The sequence below is a fragment of the Aphelocoma coerulescens genome, chromosome 17 (genome assembly GCF_041296385.1).
Source record: "Aphelocoma coerulescens isolate FSJ_1873_10779 chromosome 17, UR_Acoe_1.0, whole genome shotgun sequence".
In the NCBI taxonomy this organism is placed as follows: domain Eukaryota; kingdom Metazoa; phylum Chordata; class Aves; order Passeriformes; family Corvidae; genus Aphelocoma; species Aphelocoma coerulescens.
The window spans coordinates 1,611,671-1,633,216 of record NC_091030.1 but is presented as its reverse complement, the minus strand read 5'-3'; the positions used below and the strand labels follow the sequence as shown (position 1 = coordinate 1,633,216).

At 53.1% G+C, this 21,546-nt stretch overlaps 2 protein-coding genes across 2 annotated transcripts; one reads left to right on the top strand and one right to left on the bottom strand.

The window, feature by feature from the left end:
• The first annotated feature begins 4,119 nt into the window (after window positions 1-4,119).
• On the top strand, window positions 4,120-6,241 carry TUBB4B (tubulin beta 4B class IVb). The gene is made up of 4 exons (XM_069031822.1): window positions 4,120-4,242; window positions 4,329-4,437; window positions 4,514-4,624; window positions 5,034-6,241. Exons 1-4 carry the CDS (start codon window positions 4,186-4,188, stop codon window positions 6,092-6,094), a joined length of 1,338 nt encoding a protein of 445 aa, XP_068887923.1. The 5' UTR covers window positions 4,120-4,185; the 3' UTR covers window positions 6,095-6,241.
• CIMIP2A (ciliary microtubule inner protein 2A) lies at window positions 6,231-19,817 on the bottom strand. Its single transcript, XM_069031823.1, has 7 exons — window positions 19,762-19,817; window positions 16,119-16,288; window positions 12,423-12,724; window positions 11,307-11,409; window positions 10,102-10,196; window positions 7,943-8,060; window positions 6,231-6,319 (listed from the first exon to the last, which is right to left on the bottom strand). Exons 1-7 carry the CDS (start codon window positions 19,815-19,817, stop codon window positions 6,231-6,233), a joined length of 933 nt encoding a protein of 310 aa, XP_068887924.1.
• Window positions 19,818-21,546: the final 1,729 nt, after the last annotated feature.

Below are 21,546 nucleotides of genomic sequence, written 5' to 3'. Positions count from 1 at the left end.
TTCAGTGTCGCCATATACCTGGCAGGACCCCAACACCAAAAGCCCTCTGGTTCTGGAGGCAGCTCCCACACACACTCGCCTTCCAGCATCCCTCCCTTAAGTCAGGGCTTCAGGTTTTTACCTAGAAGCAGAATTAATTCTGTGATTTCTGTCTGGGCTCCTGCCAGCCCCAGGTAGAGGCTCAGTTCAGACTGGATGCTGTTTCAGAGACACAGGCTGCAATCTCGCTGGTTAAGCACCAAGAGGAGAATGACAGCCGCTGTCTGCCTGCCTGCCTGCCCAGGGGAGGGATCAGCTCTGTACACACACACACAGAACACTGGTTCAGCAAAAGGGGAAGGCAATATGCAAAAGTGAAAAGCAAGTCCCTCCCCACTCTGCTTAAACCACTTGTGTTTACAGTAAAATCTGTTTCCAAGCCAAAAGCAATACAGGTAGTTACAAAATCAAAACAATTACAATAAAAAGTTAAAAAAAAACCCTAATACATAATTCAACAAAACAGCAATGTGATTTCCAACTCAATTTTAACTTCCCTGTGTCTTTCTTTGGGTTATACCCAGGGTCTTCAGCCATGTAACACTGGCCCTGATGTTTTCTAGGACCCCTATTGTAGCATTAATTTATGAGCACTTACAGATCCAATCTGTCCCTAAAAGAGGTGAAACCTCCTTGCTTGTCACTTGCAGCAGTTTGGGGAGAGCTTTCAAAGCAATCAAATACCAGCTAAGACAGAGGTGTGCAATGAAAACACGATGTGGGAGCAGCAAACATCCCACCTTAGTGCCGTTCCTTTCTCTGCCCTCCCAACTGCTTTCCAGCATTCCTTACTCTGGCGAGCTGCAGCCTCTCCACTAAACCAACGACTACTAGAAATGCACTTCAGCATTTTGCTCAGGCAGGACCATGGAATGTGCAGCTTCTTCTCCCAGAATTTTCCCCAGAATACCCCTCAGTATTCCGTACAGAGGCTTGCCTTGGGAGGAATGCTTCATGTGAGCCAGGGTTCTGGCACAGACCTGTCATGGTAGTTGCCAGCTCACCTCCTGGCACACACTAATTAACGCTAGGCTGCCACAGCAATAGAAATCACAGGGCTGACATGGTCGGCAGCTCCAGCAGCTCTCCATGGAGATTCCTGGCTGTGTTCCTCCTCAAGGAGATCTTAGCAGTACTGGCATTTTACTTCAATTTTAAAAATTGAAAAATATTTAAAATAGAATTTTAAATTTCCTGTGGATGTAGCTAAGAACAAAGTACTCACTGACTGGCCTAGAATTAGCAAAAATTAGTGTTGCACAAATAATTTGAAATGTCTCCTATCCCATAAATATTCAGGTGGCTGAATCTCCTGGGGAAGCATCTGGAAGCTCAATCAGAGAGCAAAGATTAGCTCCTCCCTAGGGTCCTACCCCTGCTCCGCTGGGAGCAACCCCACTGGTGTTCTGGAGACAGGTATGGGAGCCTTAACCGAGCAGAGCATTTCCACTCTCCCTCTGGGAATGCTGGGGGTGGCAACAATTGCTCACTCCACACATTACAGAGCAGCTTCCCAAACATGAAAGGCAGGAGTAGAGGCTGTGGGAAGCACAAAGGCTCAGGATTGCTCACACAGTGAGGAAATGGATGGCACTAACGCACAGGCCGTGGCTTTCTGGCCCTGACTGAGAAAAAGCCAAACCTGTATCTGCATTAAATCCAGCAGCACTTGTACCAGGAAACCTCCCCCAAGCCCTGCAGTGGCTCCCCCGCTCCATTTCAGGGAGGGTTTTCCAGGGTTTCCCGAGCACACGCGCCTGTGAACGCTGTGCTGAGCACACCTGATGAGAATTGATGCTGAATGTACCTTCCTGGACAGCACAACACAGGCAACACACGATACATTCCCTGGTTTTAATCAGAAAGAAGCCAGGATTCCTTTTGTACATTACTTTGAAGAGATGGCATTGCATCCTGCAGGAAAAGCTGTCTTCACTGATTAGCACAGCCTGGTGTGAAATCTTGAGCAAGCCTTATCCAGATTCATCCTGGCTGCCTTTGATACCTAAATGATGCTGCAGTTTTTCGAATTGGTCACCTCAAACACCACCACAGAGAACAGAAAGGTGTTGTCAGAGGACTGCTCAGAGCCAAGCCACCCCTTTCCACTCGTTCCAGTGCGAACACTATTCAATCAATGCCTGTAATTAGTGGGATAAATCCGGACCCCAATGCCTCTGCATTACTCAGCTACCTCAAAGGGAACTGCACAAACCTCCTGCATTCCGGTTGCGGATGGGAAGGATGAGCCGTGTGTGTCTCCCTGGACACCTCTGAGGCTGACCCAGGCCTTTCCCAGGACCTTCTCAGGTCACTCCTGATGCTCTGGGATTCCTCCCAGGCTCTCTGGGGCTGCTCCAAGTGCCCCTGGACTCCTTCCAGCACCTCTGCAGGAATATGTTGTTTATATGCCAGAAATATCAATCACCATAACCTTTACATTAAACTGACTACCAGAGGACATTCAACCTCCAGCCACAGCCTTCACCGGGCTTCTATATCCTGCCATCTCCTTACCTGACCCAGCCACAGGATTGGATTATTGTTATCCAGGCACAGATTCTGGGATGTGTACAAGCCATTTGTGTGTCACAGAGCTGGCTTGTGTCAGCAGAATTGAGGTCATGGCTGCCTTTGCCTCAGCCCACCCCACGGCAAGGCAGCAGGATGAGCCTAACTGCCCTGGGAGCTCCATTAGGAGCCTCTTTCAAGTTTTTGCTACGGTATGAAACAAGAAGAGATGCTGGGACTTGTAGACCCAGCTGGCATCACAATGAATACATACAACCATAAAAAGATTCTGCTGGAACAATAGTCAAACACGCTTAATAAAACTGTGACCAGTGGATGCACTGCCTGGGCAAGAATGTGCTCACAAAGCTGGGTGGTAGAATAAGGGACAGAGGGAAGGCAAGGGTGGTATTTATCCAGCCTGGGGTGTCTGGCTGCCTTATGACAGGGCTGCAGCACCCACACACAGCTCAGGACGGACGTGTCCATGTGGGGAAGCATTGGTAAGCATTGGTAAGCAATGTCTACCTCACACAGATCCCCTCACAGGCAGGGCCTCCTCACTGGGGCCTTCCCCTCACAGCACACAGGCCTCCATAGAGCTGCCATTGCAAGGCACAGCACCTGGAACCCCCCAAGCCTCTGCACTCCCCTCACAGCTGCCAGGCCCCCCCGCACCCCCACAGCCCTCAGACCCCCTGAGCCCTCAGAGCCCCTCAAGCCCTCACACTTTCCTCACAGCCCCTTCACAGATCCTCGAGCCCCCCCAGTCTCCTCACAGCAGGCAGACCCCCTGAGCCTTCAGGGCCCCCTGACCCCTCACAGCCCCCTCAGCCGCCCAAGCCCTCACACCGCCCGCCCCTCCCGCCCCGACAACGCCCGCGCGCGCGGCCCCGCCACCCTCAGGCGGGGCCGCGCGCCAGAAAGTGCTGGAAGGTCGCTGCAGCCCGCGCGTGCGCACGCGGGGCCCTCCCCCCACCCACCGCGGCGCTGCGGCGGCGAGCGGGACACGGGGACGGGGAGGGAAGGAGGCAGGGAGACCCGCCTGGAGGAGGGGAGGCGAGGGGCGGGCGGGGGGGGCAGCGCCGGGGACCCGCGGGGAACCCGCCCTGTCCCGCAGTGAGGAGGAGCCGCCGCCTGCGCTGCGCAAAGCGCGCACTCGGGTCCGTGAATGGGCGGCTGCGGCGGCCACCGCCCAGAGCCCGCTGCGGAGTCACTGCGACGGTTACCAGGGCGCTTGGTTCTCCGCCAATCAAACGGCGCTCGCTCATCCCCCGGGGCCGGCAGCCAATCGGCTTCGACATCAATCATTCAATTGAGCCAATCGGGGGCGCCGTGAGCGAGCTGGGGCGGGCACTCGCGGCTCCCGGCTGCCCAACTGTAAAGCCAACAGACAGGCGGGCGGGGCGAAGAGGAGCCGTCGGTTTGAGTGACAGCAGCAGAGCCAATCAGATTCTCTCATTTTTAGAGCCTCGCTATAAGCATCCAATCGTTGCTGCGGATGGCCGCCTGGGCGGGGAGAAGACGGCTGCGCGCGCATTCCGCTGCTATATAAAGGCTGGCGGTTGCCTCACGCAACCAGAGTCGGTTGGGGGAAGGTTGGGGTCCGTAGCCGTGCTTGGAGTCGCCGCCATCATGAGGGAGATCGTGCACCTGCAGGCCGGGCAGTGCGGGAACCAGATCGGAGCCAAGGTCCGGGCGGGGAAAGAGGGCACGGGGGCGGGAGGGGAGCGCGCCCGGTCCGGCGTGGCCGCTGCTGACGCGCTTCTCTTCGGCAGTTCTGGGAGGTGATCAGCGACGAGCATGGTATCGACCCCACCGGCACCTACCACGGGGACAGCGACTTGCAGCTGGAGCGCATCAATGTCTACTATAACGAGGCCACAGGTAGGGCCCGGATCCACCCCCTCAGGCTCGCCCCGGCCCCCCCGGCGCGGTAGTCACGGCTCTTCCTGTGTTGCAGGCGGCAAGTACGTGCCCCGCGCCGTGCTGGTGGACCTGGAGCCCGGCACCATGGACTCGGTGCGCTCCGGGCCCTTCGGGCAGATATTCAGGCCAGACAACTTCGTGTTCGGTGAGTGCGCGGGGGCGGGAGGAGCCGCGGGGTGGGGCGGGCAGGGCACTGCGGGGCTGCCCCGCCGCACATGCTCCGAGGGACCGGCCCGGACGGGGCTAATCCTGGCGTGGAATACCGGGATTGCGGCTGGGAGCAGCTCCGAGGTGGCACCAGAGGTCGTTGCTCTTCCGATTCTCGTTACCGCCTCCGTGCGTGCCACCGGGAGAAGTGGAGTGGCTGCTGTATCATTGATAATTAATGTTTTCTCTCTGTCTGCCGAGCCACTGCAGAGGTGCCTGTGTGAAACCACAGCCCTGTGCTCGATAAGATAAAAGCTTTCATAGAGCCTGATGCTCTTAAGCTTTGCTTGCAAGCAATAAGCAGGAAGCAGTGACCGTAATCTAATACGAAAATGGCTCTTTTCCAGGTCAAAGCGGAGCAGGAAACAACTGGGCAAAGGGCCATTATACGGAAGGTGCTGAATTAGTCGATTCTGTGTTAGATGTTGTAAGGAAGGAGGCAGAAAGCTGTGATTGTCTCCAGGGCTTTCAGCTTACTCACTCCCTGGGTGGTGGCACAGGCTCTGGCATGGGTACCCTTCTCATCAGCAAAATCCGTGAGGAGTACCCAGACCGAATTATGAATACTTTCAGTGTGGTGCCCTCCCCTAAAGTGTCAGATACTGTAGTAGAGCCCTACAACGCCACGCTGTCGGTGCACCAGCTGGTGGAGAACACGGACGAGACGTACTGTATCGATAACGAGGCGCTGTATGACATTTGCTTCAGAACGCTGAAGTTAACGACCCCCACCTACGGTGATCTGAACCACCTGGTGTCGGCCACCATGAGCGGTGTCACCACCTGCCTGCGGTTCCCGGGCCAGCTCAACGCTGACCTGCGGAAGCTGGCGGTGAACATGGTTCCCTTCCCACGTCTGCACTTTTTCATGCCTGGTTTTGCCCCGCTCACGAGCCGTGGGAGCCAGCAGTACCGGGCTCTAACGGTGCCAGAGCTCACCCAGCAGATGTTCGATGCCAAGAACATGATGGCGGCGTGTGACCCTCGTCACGGTCGCTATCTGACAGTGGCCGCCGTCTTTAGGGGCCGTATGTCCATGAAAGAGGTGGATGAGCAAATGCTAAACGTTCAGAACAAAAATAGCAGCTATTTTGTTGAATGGATCCCTAATAACGTTAAAACGGCAGTCTGTGACATTCCACCTCGCGGCCTCAAAATGTCTGCCACCTTCATTGGCAACAGCACGGCCATCCAGGAGCTGTTCAAACGCATTTCTGAGCAGTTCACTGCGATGTTCCGCAGAAAGGCTTTCCTGCACTGGTACACGGGCGAGGGCATGGATGAGATGGAGTTCACAGAGGCTGAGAGCAATATGAATGACCTGGTCTCTGAGTACCAGCAGTACCAGGATGCCACAGCCGAGGAGGAGGGGGAGTTTGAGGAGGAGGCTGAGGAGGAGGCTGAGTAAAGCTATGCAGTTGAACACCTGTAAATTTTGTTTAAAGTTGTATGAACTCTCTCATTCAAAAGTTCTGTTTGTGTTGTGTTATTATTGCTGTTTCCAAGTCACTCCCAATGCTGTACAGGCACCATTAAAGCAGTTTTCACAGTGCAAGTCCCCGTCTCCTCTGTTCACACCGGTAAGCTTCCCGCGTGCCGTCCCCGTAAGTGAGCCCGTAGATGTCCCGCAGGTCTGCAGAGAAAAACAACAGACTTGGCACGAGCACTGCCACCCTGTCCATGGCAACCCCCTTCTCTCCTGCCCTCAGCCAGCTGATGCCCGTTGTGTCACTGGCACGGTGGCAGTCCTGCTCCCGGTGCTGTGGGGATTGAAGAAATTCCCTGGTACTCCCTTAGAATCGGGCACTGCTGGAGGGGAGCACATTTAACAAGGAGGGTGGAATTAACTCCAGCCTGTATCTAAATTTAGGTACCTGCCCGTGGCCCGTTGCAGCCTGGCCTGGCAGGAGCTGAGCAGGGGGCACGGGAGGTTTGAGCTGCCTGGGCACAAAATGGTGCCATGGAGCTGCCCCCCAGCACTGGGCGTTGCTGTTCCGCTGCAGCTCCTCAGCACTGCACAGCCCGCAGGGAGCCCTGGCCTGGCCCAGGGCACAGCTGTGACAGGTGACACCAGAGCTGTCCCATGCACACAGCCCTTCTGCAGCCATTTCAAAATCCACTGTAAAGGTTTTGAAACTCAGGTGTTAGTGCAGCCTCTGCTTCTGGGCTGAGCTGAACACCTGACAAGTGTCTGACACGGGTTTGTCTCATGAAAACCCTGTATTAACTGCAGGTTTTTAGGATGGAACCAGTTCACATGCTCAGCGTCACTTCAAGTGACAAAGCTTGAAGGAGCTCCTTGACTGAGGAGCTGGACAGGAGGGATCAGGCTGCTTCCCTGCTGAAGAAATTCTGTTCAGCGTTCTAAATTACAGCTGCTTTTGTTTAAAGGTTTTCTGCCTTAATTAATTTTCTCCACCCAGAGCTGGACTGGTTGGAGCAGTTAAAACTGTGCTGACTGGTGGCTCCAGAGGCAGGGAAGTGGGAATGTCTGCAGGAACGGGGCCCAGTGTCAGACCTGCGCTCAACATTCTCCTCTCTGGTCTCCACATCAGCCACAGCCCAGCCCTGCCAGGAGAGTTGTTTTCCCACTCTTTGCTTTCAATCCTACCACATTTTACATCTTCTCCCATTTTCCCCCTCTGCACTGCAGTAAGGACAAGCAGTGAGTTCAGTTCTTCCCAGCTGAGCTCCATGACCTCCCACCCACACTGCTGAGCTGTGACCAAACACAGCAATGTTGCTGATTTGTTGAGATTTTTTTAGCCTGGTATATTCATGTTTTCAGGTGCATGGACACACCTTCCCCTTATCCACAAAATTCCTCCAGACCTCTCCTTTTAGGCAGCCCAAGACGTCACAGGGCTCAGGCAGGGACTTGTCCTGATGGCAAATACCATTTCCCCAGGCTTTTTGTGCTTTCTCAACCCCTTCCTATCATCTACCTTTTCCTTTTTATCAGACTTCAAGCTTTTTAGACCAAATCCCTTTCCTGACATGTGACAGGTGGGATGTCACTGAGCCTCCCCTGCCTCAGCAGGGGGGTGGTGGCTGGAAATGTGAAGCCTAGGAGAGGCTGGCAGTGGGAATGCTGGGCATGGCACAGTTCCAGCACCTCGGCACAGACCGGAGAAAAATCCTGCTACCTGTGTGGAACATCTCAGGAATTGTTCACTTCTGTGCCACTCCAGCCCATAACAGCACTACTTAACCCAGTAATTAGTGACTTTGGTTTTTACTCAGCTGATGAACTTACGTGGTACAAAGCCCGAGTAGAAGGGTTTGAGTCCAGCACGGGTGTAAATTTTGGTGTCTGGCCAGTGTGTCCGGGGAAATCTCATGCCCAAGGTATAAGGTGGATTTCTCTCCAAAAGCTGGAAAACAAAACAAAAAATCCCCACAACAACATGGAACAGTTTATTTTAAAACATACTATTTTTACCAAAGTCATGCGCTTTGACTCTGCATTATATAAAATATTTAAGCCAACATAAAGCAATTCTCTTTCCAGTCCTGCTTTCTTCTAATTAAGAGCTGCATCGCATCGTCCCTTTTTCCACTCCATAAATTTTTCTCCTGGCAGGTGTTGGCAGCAGTCCCTGCCACCTCCTCCTCCATGCCCACAGCATGGCCCAGGTGCTGTCCTTGGGATCCCTGCACTCCAGGCTGCAGAGATTTCTTCCCTTGGGGATCATCCCCAAGTCCCAAAGGCCTCGTGCTCCTGCTCTGCTGTCCCTGGAGCTGGGCCTGCTCCTGTGCTGTGGCTGTGTTTGGGTTTGACACCCTTTGTGTTTCCATGACTCCCACCAACAGGAATAGCCTGGAATTCCCAGGCCAGGAGGAACGGGAAGGCTTAGGGAACGTTAACTGAAGGAAGAGTGTAAATCATCTCCCAGAAGCATCCCTGCCCTCCAAGGCCAGATGCAGGCAAGGGGCTGGGCAGCAGGGTGGGTGTCACAGCTGGGTGTCACAGCTCTGCAGCCACAGAACCCCTGAAAGTGTCCCTGGAGCTGTGCCAGGGATGTGGGTCATGGAGCCCAGCACACCGCAGGGCATGGAGCCCTTTGTGAGTGGGATGTGGAGCCCTTTGTGAGTGGGATGGAGCCCAGGCTGGGGCTCCTCGAGAGGATTTTTGCTTTGCCTGCTGCAGGCAGTGAGCAGTGATCCATGGCACATCTGTAACCGAGGACAACAAAGATTTAGGGCAGGAGATTAGTGGCTTGAAGTCGGAAGCTTTCTTAGCTAGAAATGTGGCGTGATTCTCCCTTCAGCGTGGCTGCTCCTCTGGTGCTGCCGAGCCCTGCGAGCCTGGATTCCTCTGAATCCCACGGTGGACAGACACCCCCTGGCTGATTCATGGCAAGGCAGGCGTTTCTGAAGGCATGGGGGGCAGAAAGGCTTGGCAAACAGCACATTTGGGGATAAATGCCCGGGTTTTGTTCTGTTTGCTCCATTTCAATTCCTATTCACTGCAGCAGCAAAGGAGAAGGAAGCCAGAGCAGGGAAATACGTTTCATCCAAAGCACAGCATTGCCCTGCTGCTCTCCCTGCTGACTCATTTCTTTCCAGCTGATTCCTCTGAGCTGGGAATCCTCAATCTTGGACGTTTTTCCTACATCAGCCCCATACGCTCGGGGACGCAGGCACGGCAGTGGGGCCCGGGGAGCAGGAAGGGCTGAGATGCTGCAGCCTGCGTTTAATGAGCTGGTCCACTGGACCAGCAAGGCTGCTGCATCCCAGAGATCTCGCTGCATCCCGGAGATCTCGCTGCATCCAGGGATCTCACGCCATCCTGGGGACAGGGAGGGACGTGTAGCTCTGAATGCAAACTATCAGCTGCTGCGGGAGGGATCTCGTTTTCCCGTGCCGGGGGATTATGTGTCATTGTATGGGAGCTCTTACAGCAAGGGAACAACAGTTTTTCAGAAGGGATAATTCTGCATCCTTCCCAAAAGGAGGAGAAAGAAGAACGAGATCCCTTTAAGACAAATTGTGTTAGGAAGGGAAAAAGCCTTACAACCAATTAAAAGGGAGACGTATCACAGGAAGCCATCCAGCACTGCCAACCAGACAGAGGAGATGTATTCCATACGGGAAGTGCAGATAATTGCATCCTGTATTTCTGCACTCAGAGCAACATTTTTAACAGCCACTCTTGACCCAGCCCTCAGTAGATTTGCTTAATCCTTTTATGAACTCATTTATCCTCCCTTAATGTCCCAAGGAAACAAGTTACAGAATTTAATTGCTCGTGGTTTTTTTCAGCATTACCTGACAGCATTTGATTTTGCTTGTACTTGTATCCCAGTTCTAATTGTACTATTGAAAATTCGGGTTTATCAGCATCAGCATTATGCACATTGTTTTTTCAATAATCTATAATCTATAATTTATAATCTATAATCTATTGCCTACCTGGCATCGGTCAAATTCCTTCATGGCTTTCTTCACAGATAGGATGTAGTTCATGCCAATGTTGTCAGTGGCACAGGGGATGAATCCAGTGTACCCTTTGGATGGAGGCAAGAGAGAACATTTTCTGCTTGAGAACATACATTGATCATCTAAAGATCAACCACTCTGAGAGTGGAGGAGCCTGGGATGAATATAAAACCTTAAAGTATAGGAAGGAAAAATTGATCTGTTTAAAGTGTAAAATTAACTCTTGCACATGGGGTATCTTCTCTGAAAGAGGTGTTTTTTCCTTATGATTCCCAAGGAAAACACAATGGCCTGAGCTGGTTTTTGTTGGTCTCCATGTGGTATGGGAGAACCATCTCATTTTCTTAGTTTTTTTTTTTTTTTTTTTACATCCACAACTTTTCACATTCTCTCCCAACTTAATACACATTCAGGGGCTAACAACAAGCTGTCCAATCTTTTTTCCTCATCTGCTCTGCCCATCCAACAAATTCCCACAAGAGAAAATTTATAAAGTCTAAAACTACATGAAACCTAGCAAGGTAGAACTGAAAAGCAGCCCAAACTCCCTTTTTCCAAAGGAAAGCTTTGGAGAGAGGAATTCATCTTCTGCATCCTAAAGTATGGACTCTCTCTCCTTTTAACTGAAATATTGTGATCCCTGTACTCCCGTGAGCCACTGCAGAGTGAAGGGTCCCACCCTCTGGAGTCCCTTGAGGGAGGAGCTCAGCACATCCCAGTTCTCCTGCTGCACAGGAATGTTCTCCCAGAGCAGGTGGGGAGGTCACAGAACGCCCCTTGTTGGACAGGGTTTATGCCTTTGTGGTGGTGCCATACACCCCTGTGTGTGGATTTGGTCATTCAGGAAAACATCTGATTTCTAGGAGATGAATAACCACCCCAGCAGGGTGGGGCAGAGCCCAAGACCCAGCTCTCCTCACCCTCTGGAGCTTGGCCCCACAGCTGCAGGGAACCGAGGTGGTTCCTGAATCCCTCCCAGTGCCCACGGGCACAGAGTGGCATCCACAGGATGACAACATCCCAAAGAAACGCCCTTGCAGGGAGAGGAGCAGGGATATTTTCCATCCCAAACGAACTGGAGACACTGGGCAACACCTCTGAGGTTTCCCCATGGGAAAAGGGTCACAGCATTTCTTCAGAGGCAGCCTCGTGCCGCACGTGCTCTCCCTGTGTTTTACCGAAAATGGCTTTCTGTTGGATGGCATTTGGCACAGGCAGCACTGGCAAGGTGTAATCCACCGTCACCCCTCCTGGCAGAGCCACACCTCCGGTTTGTAGCTGCTTGAAACAAAAGGAGAAATAAAAGAAAACACCAGTAAAACTCGCTTCTTCCCTTGGCTGCAGAGCTTAAAGCGCTGCCAGGAGCTGGGAACTGCCATTTCCAGTTCTTCCCAGCTTTACACTGAGAGCTACCCCAACGATTTCTGGGACAGTCAAATTACGAGATGGGCAAGTAGCAGACCTTGAAGGGGTTTGCAAAATCCCCACGGAGAACAAGGGGAGCTTTGGGCACTGTGCAAATCTGTTCCTGAGGGCAAGGAGCAGGAATGCCCCTTCTTGGGATTTACATCCAAGCCAGCTTTTGACTCCATGCGTCAAACCTCTAATCTCTGCCTTCAGAGGATTTGCAGAGCCATGGCTGCAGGAACGTGACAAAGGCTGTTGCTGGCTCCAGAGGAAATAAAAGGGTTTTTAAAAAAAAAATAAATAAAATAATTAAAAAAAAAATTTTTAAAACATAAAACATGTTGGTCTGGAGTGATACTGGCTGTTCTGTGCTCAACAGCCCCCAGCTCCATGGGCAAATCCCAATACTTAAATGTTTAAATGTTAACCAGTGTTTAAATGAGGGGTAACAATGGTGGGAAATTCAGGTGGGGGAGATACAGGGTCAGAAATGTAACCAAAGGTGCTGGGAGTGCTCTCTTTTGGGGAGGAGGAGGAGGAGGAGAAGAAAAAGGCAGAGAAGGAGGAAGAAAAAGAGGAGGAAGAGGCAGCCTCAGGGCTCCAAGGACACCCCAAGGAAGCTCAAGCCTGGCTGCCCAGCACAGCCTAACACAACTTCAGCAACTGGAATTGAAGCCAAACCCATCCAAAGGAGAAGTTAAGCCTTTTTGATTGGGAAGCCTAATTAACAACTAAAACCATTTCCTGAAGATGGAGTAGATTTGCTACTCCTGGAAACATTTGTGTACCTGCTCTTTCTCTACACAACACTCCTAACTCTGTGTCCTTGCCACCCACACCCGAGTGAAATCCCCTCCTCACTCCCGCCAGCCCCCAAGCCCGCTCACCGTTTTGCTCCCTCCACAGTTACACTGGCAGGTTCCAGCTGCTTTCCCCAGACAACAGGCCAGGGGTGGCTTGGCCACCTCCCTCTGCAGCTCCTCAGCCACGGGGTGCAGGGCGAGCCCCCGGAGCGGCTCCTGGGGCAGCCAGGTCTGCTGGGCACCGGGCGCGGCCGTGTCCGGGGGGCTCCGCCAGTGCGTGGGGTCCATGTGGGTCATCGTGGGCTCCTCCGGCGCTGCTGTGACCACGGGCTGTGGCCCAAGGGGTACTTCAGGAAGGCTGTTGATGGGCTGGAAGGTGACATACCCTGAAGGACAGACACTGAGTTAGGGGATAGGAGTGGCCCGACGAGGATGAGGGATTCCCATTATCCCCTTGCGCCTCCAGGGGAAGGGGAAGGAGCCTGGAGGTCAGTGGTGTGGAATGAGAATAGCTCGAGTTGGAAGAGACCACAAGGATCCACTCCATGCACACCCCATGGCTGTGCCGTCAGCCCCATCGACAAACTGGCCTGCACAGAAAACCCTGCACCAATCCGAGCTAAATAACACTTATATATTCACCTAAACGGTAAAATATCACCAGCCAAGTCAAAAAGTAGTAAAGGGGAAAAAAATCCTCAATCCTTAACTCCACGTGGCTGTGTCTGTCCACCCCAAACAGAGCCCCCTCCAAGGAATTCTTGCTCTGGCACCGTTGCTGCTCATCGAGGAAAGGATCTGCTGTAACACTGGCTGGAAAAAATTTATCTTACATCCAGCAAATGTGAAATATCTCCACTGTGAGCCAGGGGCAGAGCCCTGTGATTTGAGACTTTGCAGGGACAGCTGAGCTTGGCAACTTTTGTCTTATTTCCCCTTAAAGATCCCCCATGCCGTGGCTCCTCGGGTGCCCAGCCCTGGTTCAGGCACTTTCTCTTCCTCTGTGCCAGCAGTGAAGCCCATTTTTCCCTCCTCTGTGGTTCCAGACGAGGATCACTCGTCTACCCCACAGCCACCTTTTCCTTATTGGAAAACTCTTACTATGTCAGCCTTGTCTTTTTAAAACAAACCAAATTCCTTCCATTTTTGTGCTCATAGGTCGTTTCTTTTCCACCCTCTGGTCATTACAGCCTTCCTCCGAGCCCCCCTTGGGAGCACATCTGCATCCCAGGGCTGAGCCTGCGGGATGAGGCACCGTCTTCCAGCAGAGGCTCCATCTGCAGACAGTCCGTTCATCTGCAGTGCTGGATTAGTGTGGGACTCGATCTCAGAAGTGTTTTCCAAGCTCAATGATTCCATGATTTCTGCAAATCTGCAGAAATCAGCAAAATCTGCCCATTTTCTGCACGAGTATAAACTTCTGGTGGGCATTTAGGCTTGCAATCTGCCCGGAATTACAGAATAATGTGTATATATTCTGTATATAACTTTGTGAAGTACATAAAATGTGCTCTATGCAACTGAATTATCCAGTGTCCAGGCTGGCAACAAAATAAAGAAAAATCCTTGATTAAAACGATTCTTCAATCCAGAGTGCAAATTTTAAAGCAGGTTTATTTTTTACTTCATTGTTAATGAGAATGTTGCATCTATGCTCTCCCACAAACCAAAGGAAAGGGAAACTTAGGTTGTTCTGTACTTGAGAAATCCCTAAGAGCTCCTTTTTATGACCCTGGGATTTGCAAACTGATCGATTCTGAAAGGCTGCTCAGTGAGGTGCAAAATGAAAAGCCAGGAGAGCACAGTGCCTTTGATTTGAGTAAATATCCCCATTTTCAGGTCAGGTTCCTGGGGAGCCCACAACCAGTTCCAGCATGAATGATGGATAATTCAGCACATCCCTGGCTGATCTCATGGAATCACAGAGTATCCTGAGCTGCAAGGGACCCACCAGGACCATTGATTCCAGCCCTGGCCCTGCACAGACCCCCCCCAACAACCCCACCCTGGGCATCCCTGGCAGCGCTGTCCAAACACTCCTGGAGCTCTGGCAGCCTCGGGGCCGTGCCCATTCCCTGGGGAGCCTGGGCAGTGCCCAGCACCCTCTGGGGGAAAAACCTTTCCCTGATATCCAACCTAAACCTCCCTGGCCCAGCTCCAGCCATTCCCTGGGTGCTGTCACTGGTCACCAGAAGGAAGAGATCCCCCAGAGCAGAGCCTGATTTCACTTCCAGCAAGAAAACAAATGGGATTGAACTGATAGAAACCAGCAAAGTACTTGGTGCCCATCAATGAGGCTTTATCAAAGCCAGACCTTGAGAAAAAGTCTTGAGACCGAGTTTGCCAAAGGCAGCCACAGGCCCGGCACTGCCATGAGCTCTTTGATCTCCATCACATAAAACACCCAGAAGGACACCAGGCAGCACCTGGGGAGGGTTTCAGGGATTGCATGGGGCCAGCTGGACAGCAGGAGCTGTTGGGGACCTTATCAGCACAGCCAGGGGGGCTCCCCATGGCCACGTTCTTCAGGACCTCAGTAACGAGCAGTGAACGTGAGCTCTGGCACTGGCAACCAGGAGAGAACCAGAATAATGAGAGAGTAACTCGGTCAACTGGTTAGTTGGGTCTGTCCAAGCTCTATTTTAGTCCAAGGAAATGCAAATTCAAATCTCCAGGAATTAAGCCTGTAAATACCACCTGTGTAGTGGAGGCCTGGATCCTGGAAAACAGGGCCAGGAGGAGCAGAGAGGCCAAAAGTTGGCAAGAAGCTGCACAGCACAAATTCCCTGTGAGAAATGAGTAAGCAACACTTTGGTGTGGCATCCCCAGGGAAATAAAGACCCAGATCCCATATGGGCACATCATCCTGGAGGAAACTCATTCCCACTGCCCAGGGCATCCATAACAGCCACGGCTCAGCCATGGGATGGGACGTGGCAAATGTCCCCAAAGGATGGCACATCCCCGAGGGGCTGGTCAGGATCACGGGGCAGCTCTGCTGTGCCTGGTCTGGGGCTGCTCAGCACGGACCAGGCACTCTGCCCAAAGGGCTGGGACTTGGTAGGAGATTCCTGCAAATTCCTAGCGCTGGGAATCCACATGAGCCTGTCTCTGATGGAGGAGATGGGGCCTGTTAGCAAAGTGGGGAAGGGAAAGAAAGGGAAAGGTGGAAAGGGGAAGCACAGGAGTCCTTCTGCTGTGCTGAGGAGGAGCAGCAAGAAGCAAAATCAATCCCAAGCTGTCAGAGCTCAGAGCTGAGCGAGCTCTGCACCAGGCAGGTGAGCCAGGAAAGGATCTGAGGCAGGAGACCAGATCTTCCCCAGAAAGATGGATTCTAGCCTGTGGAATTGTGCTGGGTTTGACAGGGATAGAGGTCATTATCTTTGCAGCAGCTAATACAGGCCATGTTTGGGATTTGTGAGCGAGCAGCTGTGTGGGGTTTAGTTGCCAGCCAGGGTTAAACCACAACAGGAATTCTGGAAGAATCGGGGAGTGAGTTCATAATATGCCACAAAATCACTTATCTTCATCTAACTGAAGATAACCTGGGAACTCAAACTCTCCTCTCCACAGCACAAGAATCCCCATCCTCACGAGCTGAGGCTGAGAGCTCCAACTCCTCACTCTGCTGCTCTCCAGGTGTCAGTGCCCCTACACCAGAGCTGTGATTGCTCCGAGGAAAATACCCCATTTCACCCAGCAGCCTACCAAGGATGGGTGGGCACAGACCCCAGTACTGGTAATTAACCCTGTGCTCATTAGGAGGGTCCATTTGCTCACCTGGATGCTCGATGTGGTAATGGAGCTCAAGGAGGTTTTCCTTGTTGTCCAGTGGTGCCAGCACAGAGCGATGGCTCTTGCTGACAGTGGGATCCATCAGCACATCGTGGGTGGTTCTGCCATAGCTCTTCCCAAACCTGAAGGTGAACTGAGGGATGTAGCCCCCATAGCTGAGGAGGAAACCGGAAAAGAGCCATCACCGAGGTGGCTCTGGTGGCTCCCACCAGTGGCAGCTGGCAACTGGTGGGATAATCATGGAATCCCAGACTGGTTTGGGTTGGAAGGGACCTTAAAGCCCATCCAGTGCCACCCCTGCCATGGGCAGGGACACCTCCCACTGTCCCAGGCTGCTCCAAGCCCCAATGTCCAGCCTGGCCTTGGGCACTGCCAGGGATCCAGGGGCAGCCACAGCTGCTCTGGGCACCCTGTGCCAGGGCCTGCCCACCCTCCCAGGGAACAATTCCTTCCCAATCTCCCATCCAGCCCTGCCCTCTGGCAGTGCACATCTGCTGCAGAGCTTTTGTACCCTGGAAAGGCCCTGTCCAGGAGCCCAGGGAAGGTGATGGATGGGATGTGCCCGTGAGCCCGGGTGGAGCCGCAGCGCGGGGGCAGAACCGAGACCACACGTGTGGTTACACAGGAGGCCAGGGGCAGTGTGTGTGTTTCACATGCATGTTCTCATCTGGCAGCATGAAAACTGGCTCAGTTCACAGGCGTGTACAGGCACAGGCCTTTGGTTCGTGGAGAAACGCGGGATGAGGTCAGGGAGCAGCACCTGTGGGTGGGAAACTCCCAGCACAGCCTGCAGTGGCTTTGGCAGCACCAACATCCACAATCCCCCAGTTAAAATATCATTTCCAGTTCAACGTGCCCCAGTTTAAACTTTGCAGTGCCTCTGCTCTGACATACGGTGAGTAGCTGAGAAAATCCCAGTATCTCTTGTGCAGTACTGAAACTCAGAAATCAGAGTAATTCCTGACTTGCACCCTCCTCTCTCTGCTCACAGCGAGGAGTGGGCCTGGGCTGGTGAGTCCACCCAGGCACTGCCTGGCACAGGGCGGGCACAGCGAACAAACTGTCAGCCCCAGGAACAAACACAGCTCTGGTTTTTTGGGATCTCTCCACTGCCCAAGCTCTGGGATGGGCACTGTGACTCATTGGTGGCCGAGGGCAGGGCAGGTGCTGCAGCTCTGGCTCTGCTCCGAGCCACCATGAGAAACTCGAGCTGCTCCAGTCTCAGATTTCCTAATGGTGATGTTATTCCAGCACTGAAGAAAGGTAGAGCTGCCAGTTGCAAGGGACAGACAGAAATATTCCATCAATGAGCGCAGCGTGGATCCGGGGATAAAGCCAGATGATGCATGAGGATCATAAGATGATGAGTAAGTACTTTCCCTTCCAAATAGTTTAAACAACAACGAGCAGAGCCGTGCATTTACTCTTGGCAGGTTTCCCCACTCTGCACGCAGGATTCCTCCCCGGCAGCTCGGTGGCTCATCCCCAGGGATTCTCAATGAGTCTTGCAACACAGGGAAGCAACACCAGGATGATAAAACTGAGCGAGGGCACAAATGACACAGCCCAAATAATTACAGGATGGCTGGAGGGATTTTGATCACGGACGAAATAATGGTTGGGCTGAGAAAGGGCTCTGTTCCCCCGCGATTAAACACGAGGTCAGCTGAGCGAGTCGGTCTGGGTGCACAGAGAGGGATCTGCCATGGAGGGAGCTACGAGCGCTGCTGGTGAAAGCCTGGGGAAGGGACCAGCCTCAGCAGGGCTGGTCGTGCCCCTGTGCTGGGGTGTTGATCCCTTTTGGGGATCCCTCTTTGGGGGTTCAGGCTGGTGAGCACCAAAAACCCGCTCGCCCGAGGCTGAGCCCGGCTCACCCTGCCCTTGCTCAGCCCTATCTCCTCCATCACCACTCCCAGGCTGCCACCCAAACCTGCTCAGCCTCCCTGGTCGCCAGCAAAGCCTTGGCCCTGGGCCCACCCTCACTTGTCTCCAAAGCCTTCCCAGCTCTGCAGAGCCAGGACAGGGCTGTGCCCGGTGCTCAGGATTCACGGACTGACCCCTTCTCTGCCCACCCAGACCTTCCCAAGGCATCCCACTCACTGGGTTTAGGTTTCCCAGTGCTCTTGAGCGCTGTGGTGGCTTTTCAAACTCCTGCTGTGACCATTGCCTGGCCTGAGTGACAACAACGTGCTTTGGTGCTCCCGTGGTGTTTGTAGGTTCAGTGGCACAGGCAGGTGCAGCACATGGGACACCTGGTGACCTCTTGGACACAAACCCTCCTCCCCTGTGTAGGGGAGTGCTGATGATGCCCTTCAGGCAGCTCCTCCTCGCCCTCAGCCACCCAAAGCAGACACAAAGCAGCCCTCAGCACCCACAGGGGCTCAGGGGGTGCCCCGAGCCTGCACAGCACCAATAAATGCAGCAGCAGAATTTGGTTCCTCCTCCAGAGGTCGAAGCAGCTCCGGAGAGGAGCAGCCTCAGCTGCTGTGTCCATACCTGGGCTTGGAGCTGCTCCTGAGGGAGCTGCAGGCAGGCAGGGGTGAGCAAGGGGAGGTGTTGAGGCTTTTGGGGCTGCAATTCCAGCCACGGCTCCCTCCTTGCTGTCCCTCGTCATTCCCAAGCTGCTGCCAGCACAGCTTTGACAGCGCACATGGAATGTCCCATCAGATGGCCACAGCAATGCAAAAAGGAGTTTAAAACCCCCAACCTCAGAGCTTTTGTAAGTGGGAAAGTACAGAGGTCAGTAATGGAAAATGCTGCCTGTCACTGTGATGGGAAGGGCTGATTCGGTCGTCACTGCAGGAGCAGCCTTGAGGAAACCTGCTCCACCCTCTCCCTGTGGCTGGGATCTGCCCCCACTGTTCCTGCCCTGCACCCACAGGACACGGCTGGCATTCCCTGTACCAGGGCTCACAGCCTGGTTCACCTCAGCCTGGGCTAACCCGAGGGATTCTGTACCCACAGCAGCTGCTTTTCCCTTGGGGACCACCCAGCCCTTCCCACCCCCTTTACACACCCAGACCAGGTCTCACCCCACACACAGCTTCTTAATTCTCAGCAATTCCCTTATTCCTCCCATTCATATCTTACCTTCTCCCCTGTAAATCATTGCCTCATATCCAGGGTTTCTTCTTTCCAAGCCTTTAGAGGAGAGCGTCACAAAAAGCTTTGGAAAGAAATCCAACTACTTGTGGAGTAAATCACTAGACTTTCCAGTCCCTGACCCAGCAGCAGGACAGGGCTCCAGCCCAGTGACCAGAGGGTGTCACATCTGTACAACCATTTACTTAAAGGAGACTTCCAAAAATCCTTGATGCAAATATTACGGCAGTTTGGAAGCCAAACCCTGCCCAGTAGCTCTGGTGGCATTTGGCAACTTAAAAGAAATGGGAAAAAAGGGGGAAAAAAGAACAATTTTGGCTTTGCTGTCCACACTCTATGGCATGGTCTGTCACTCTACCCTTCTGTAAGGTGCTGCTTCTCCTGGAGCTCTGTGTCCTTCAGAGCACTGTTACATGGAATATTGAATCGTGTCTTTAAGAAAACCCAAAACATCACGAGTCATAAATTCTCCCTGATCCCAGCCAGAGCTATTTGCATTGGAAACGGATGTTTTGCATGAACTTACCCAGGGATGTGGTAGGGGTTTTGAGGGAAGATGCTGCTTCCCTTGTAGGATGCCATGGTGATGTTACAGCTGGTGGTGGGGAAGGGGGGGGAAGGAGACGCAGCTCAATGCAGTCACCAGGGGAGCCTCTGTGATGTCAGCCCCCGCCAGGTTCCATCTGCAGCACAAAACCCCTCAGCTTCTCCTGGACACAGCTCTTTCTTTCCCCACCTGGAAGTTTTGGACAAACACAGGAATTTTACAGCTTTTGTCAGGCTGCCTGAGGGCTCCCAGCCCCGGAGACAGCAGTGCCAGATGTTCCCCGTGAGCGGCCCCAGCACAAACACGTGTCCGTGCTTCACATCCAGCACCAGCCCTCTGGAGAGCCTGGCTGTGCCTGCCTGGTCAGGCCATGTGCTCCTGCTCCCAGCAGGGAAAGCTCGAGGCACAGGCTCAGGGATTCCCTGGGCTCAGCCATCCCTCCTCTCCCCGCTCCTCGCTGCCCTCCCAGCCTGCCTGTCTGAGGGTTGGCATGATCCTTCACTGCCTGATTCCTGCAAGATAAAGCTTGCTCCCATTCCCAACACAACGTGGCCACGTTGCCTTGCAGGTGCTGGGTTTCTCCCTGCCCAGAACAGGGGCTCCTGTTTGCTGAACAGCCCAGACTGGTTTGGGTTGGAAGGGACCTGAAAAATCACCTTGTCCGACCCCCTGCCATGGGCAGGGACAGCTTCCCAGGCTGCTCCAAGCCCCATCCAGCCTGGCCTTGGACCCTGCCAGGGATCCAGGGGCAGCCCCAGCTGCTCTGGGCACCCTGTGCCAGGGCCTGCCCACCCTCCCAGGGAAGAATTCCTTCCCAATCTCCCATCCAGCCCTGCCCTCCTTCATCTTAAGGCCATTCCCCCTTGTCCTGGCACTCAATGCCCTCATGCACCTCCTGTACACTGCATTGATCAGCTCACAGCTCCTGGGGAATTAAAACATGGGATATTTTGCATGTGAGCTTAGTACTGGTCACTGCTGCAGTTTAAACTTCTTGCATATGTGATGTTTGAATTAAAAATTAAGTATTTATGAATGTGCTTGACTTTTAGACATCTCATTGAGCTGAGTGTTCTTCAGCCCTCCAAAAAGTACGTAGTAGCTTCTGAAGCTGAAAATTATTAACTTCTTTCTCCCTGAATTCCCCTCCCAGCTGACTGGAATTGCAATTGGAGCTGCAGTTGCACTGCTGCTTATAGCAGTTGTTGTGTTTGTCGTGTACAGAAGAGTGAGACAGTCTAGTAAGTACTTGATAACCATGTAAGTTTTCAAACCAGTTTTCCCATCAGTCCTGAGTCTTTTTGTAATTTTCTGTGGTAGCTGTTTGCTGTAGGGGTGTGGTTCTTGCAGGACAACAGCTTTAAAGGGTGAAGAACTTGTGTTGCTTCACTTGCCCAGGTCTGAACCCAGAGCTGTCCGTGCAGGACCTGCAGGGTTTTATTTCTTTGGTGTCTGAGCAGTATCAGCCTCAGTATCAGCTGTGAATTATGCAAATTTCAGCCTGAATTATGCAAGTTTCAGCCCTGCTGTGATTTCACCGTCACAGTAAGGAGAAAGGACTGAATGAGAGGTTTCCCTGAGGAGATTAAAACTACCCACTCCTTCTGTCTGTGTGGAGAGCCCTTTATCTCCTCCGGGGCTGAGGTAGAACCCCAAGCCAGCCCTGCCTCGGTCGGGCTTGGCCAGAGCTGGGGAATGAGGGATCCCAGGGAGGTTGAAGTTCCAAACGCTGCCCTGAGCTGTTCTGGAGGCAGCAAAGTCACC

Coding starts and splice junctions, on each gene's coding strand:
- TUBB4B (XM_069031822.1), top strand. CDS start 4,186: ATGAGGGAGATCGTGCACCTGCAGGCCGGGCAGTGCGGGAACCAGATC. Junction 4,243..4,328: donor GGAACCAGATCGGAGCCAAG/GTCCGGGCGGGG, acceptor TCTCTTCGGCAG/TTCTGGGAGGTGATCAGCGA. Junction 4,625..5,033: donor GCCAGACAACTTCGTGTTCG/GTGAGTGCGCGG, acceptor GCTCTTTTCCAG/GTCAAAGCGGAGCAGGAAAC.
- CIMIP2A (XM_069031823.1), bottom strand. CDS start 19,817: ATGGCATCCTACAAGGGAAGCAGCATCTTCCCTCAAAACCCCTACCAC. Junction 16,289..19,761: donor AACCCCTACCACATCCCTGG/GTAAGTTCATGC, acceptor TTTCCTCCTCAG/CTATGGGGGCTACATCCCTC. Junction 12,725..16,118: donor TTACCACATCGAGCATCCAG/GTGAGCAAATGG, acceptor TCTGTCCTTCAG/GGTATGTCACCTTCCAGCCC.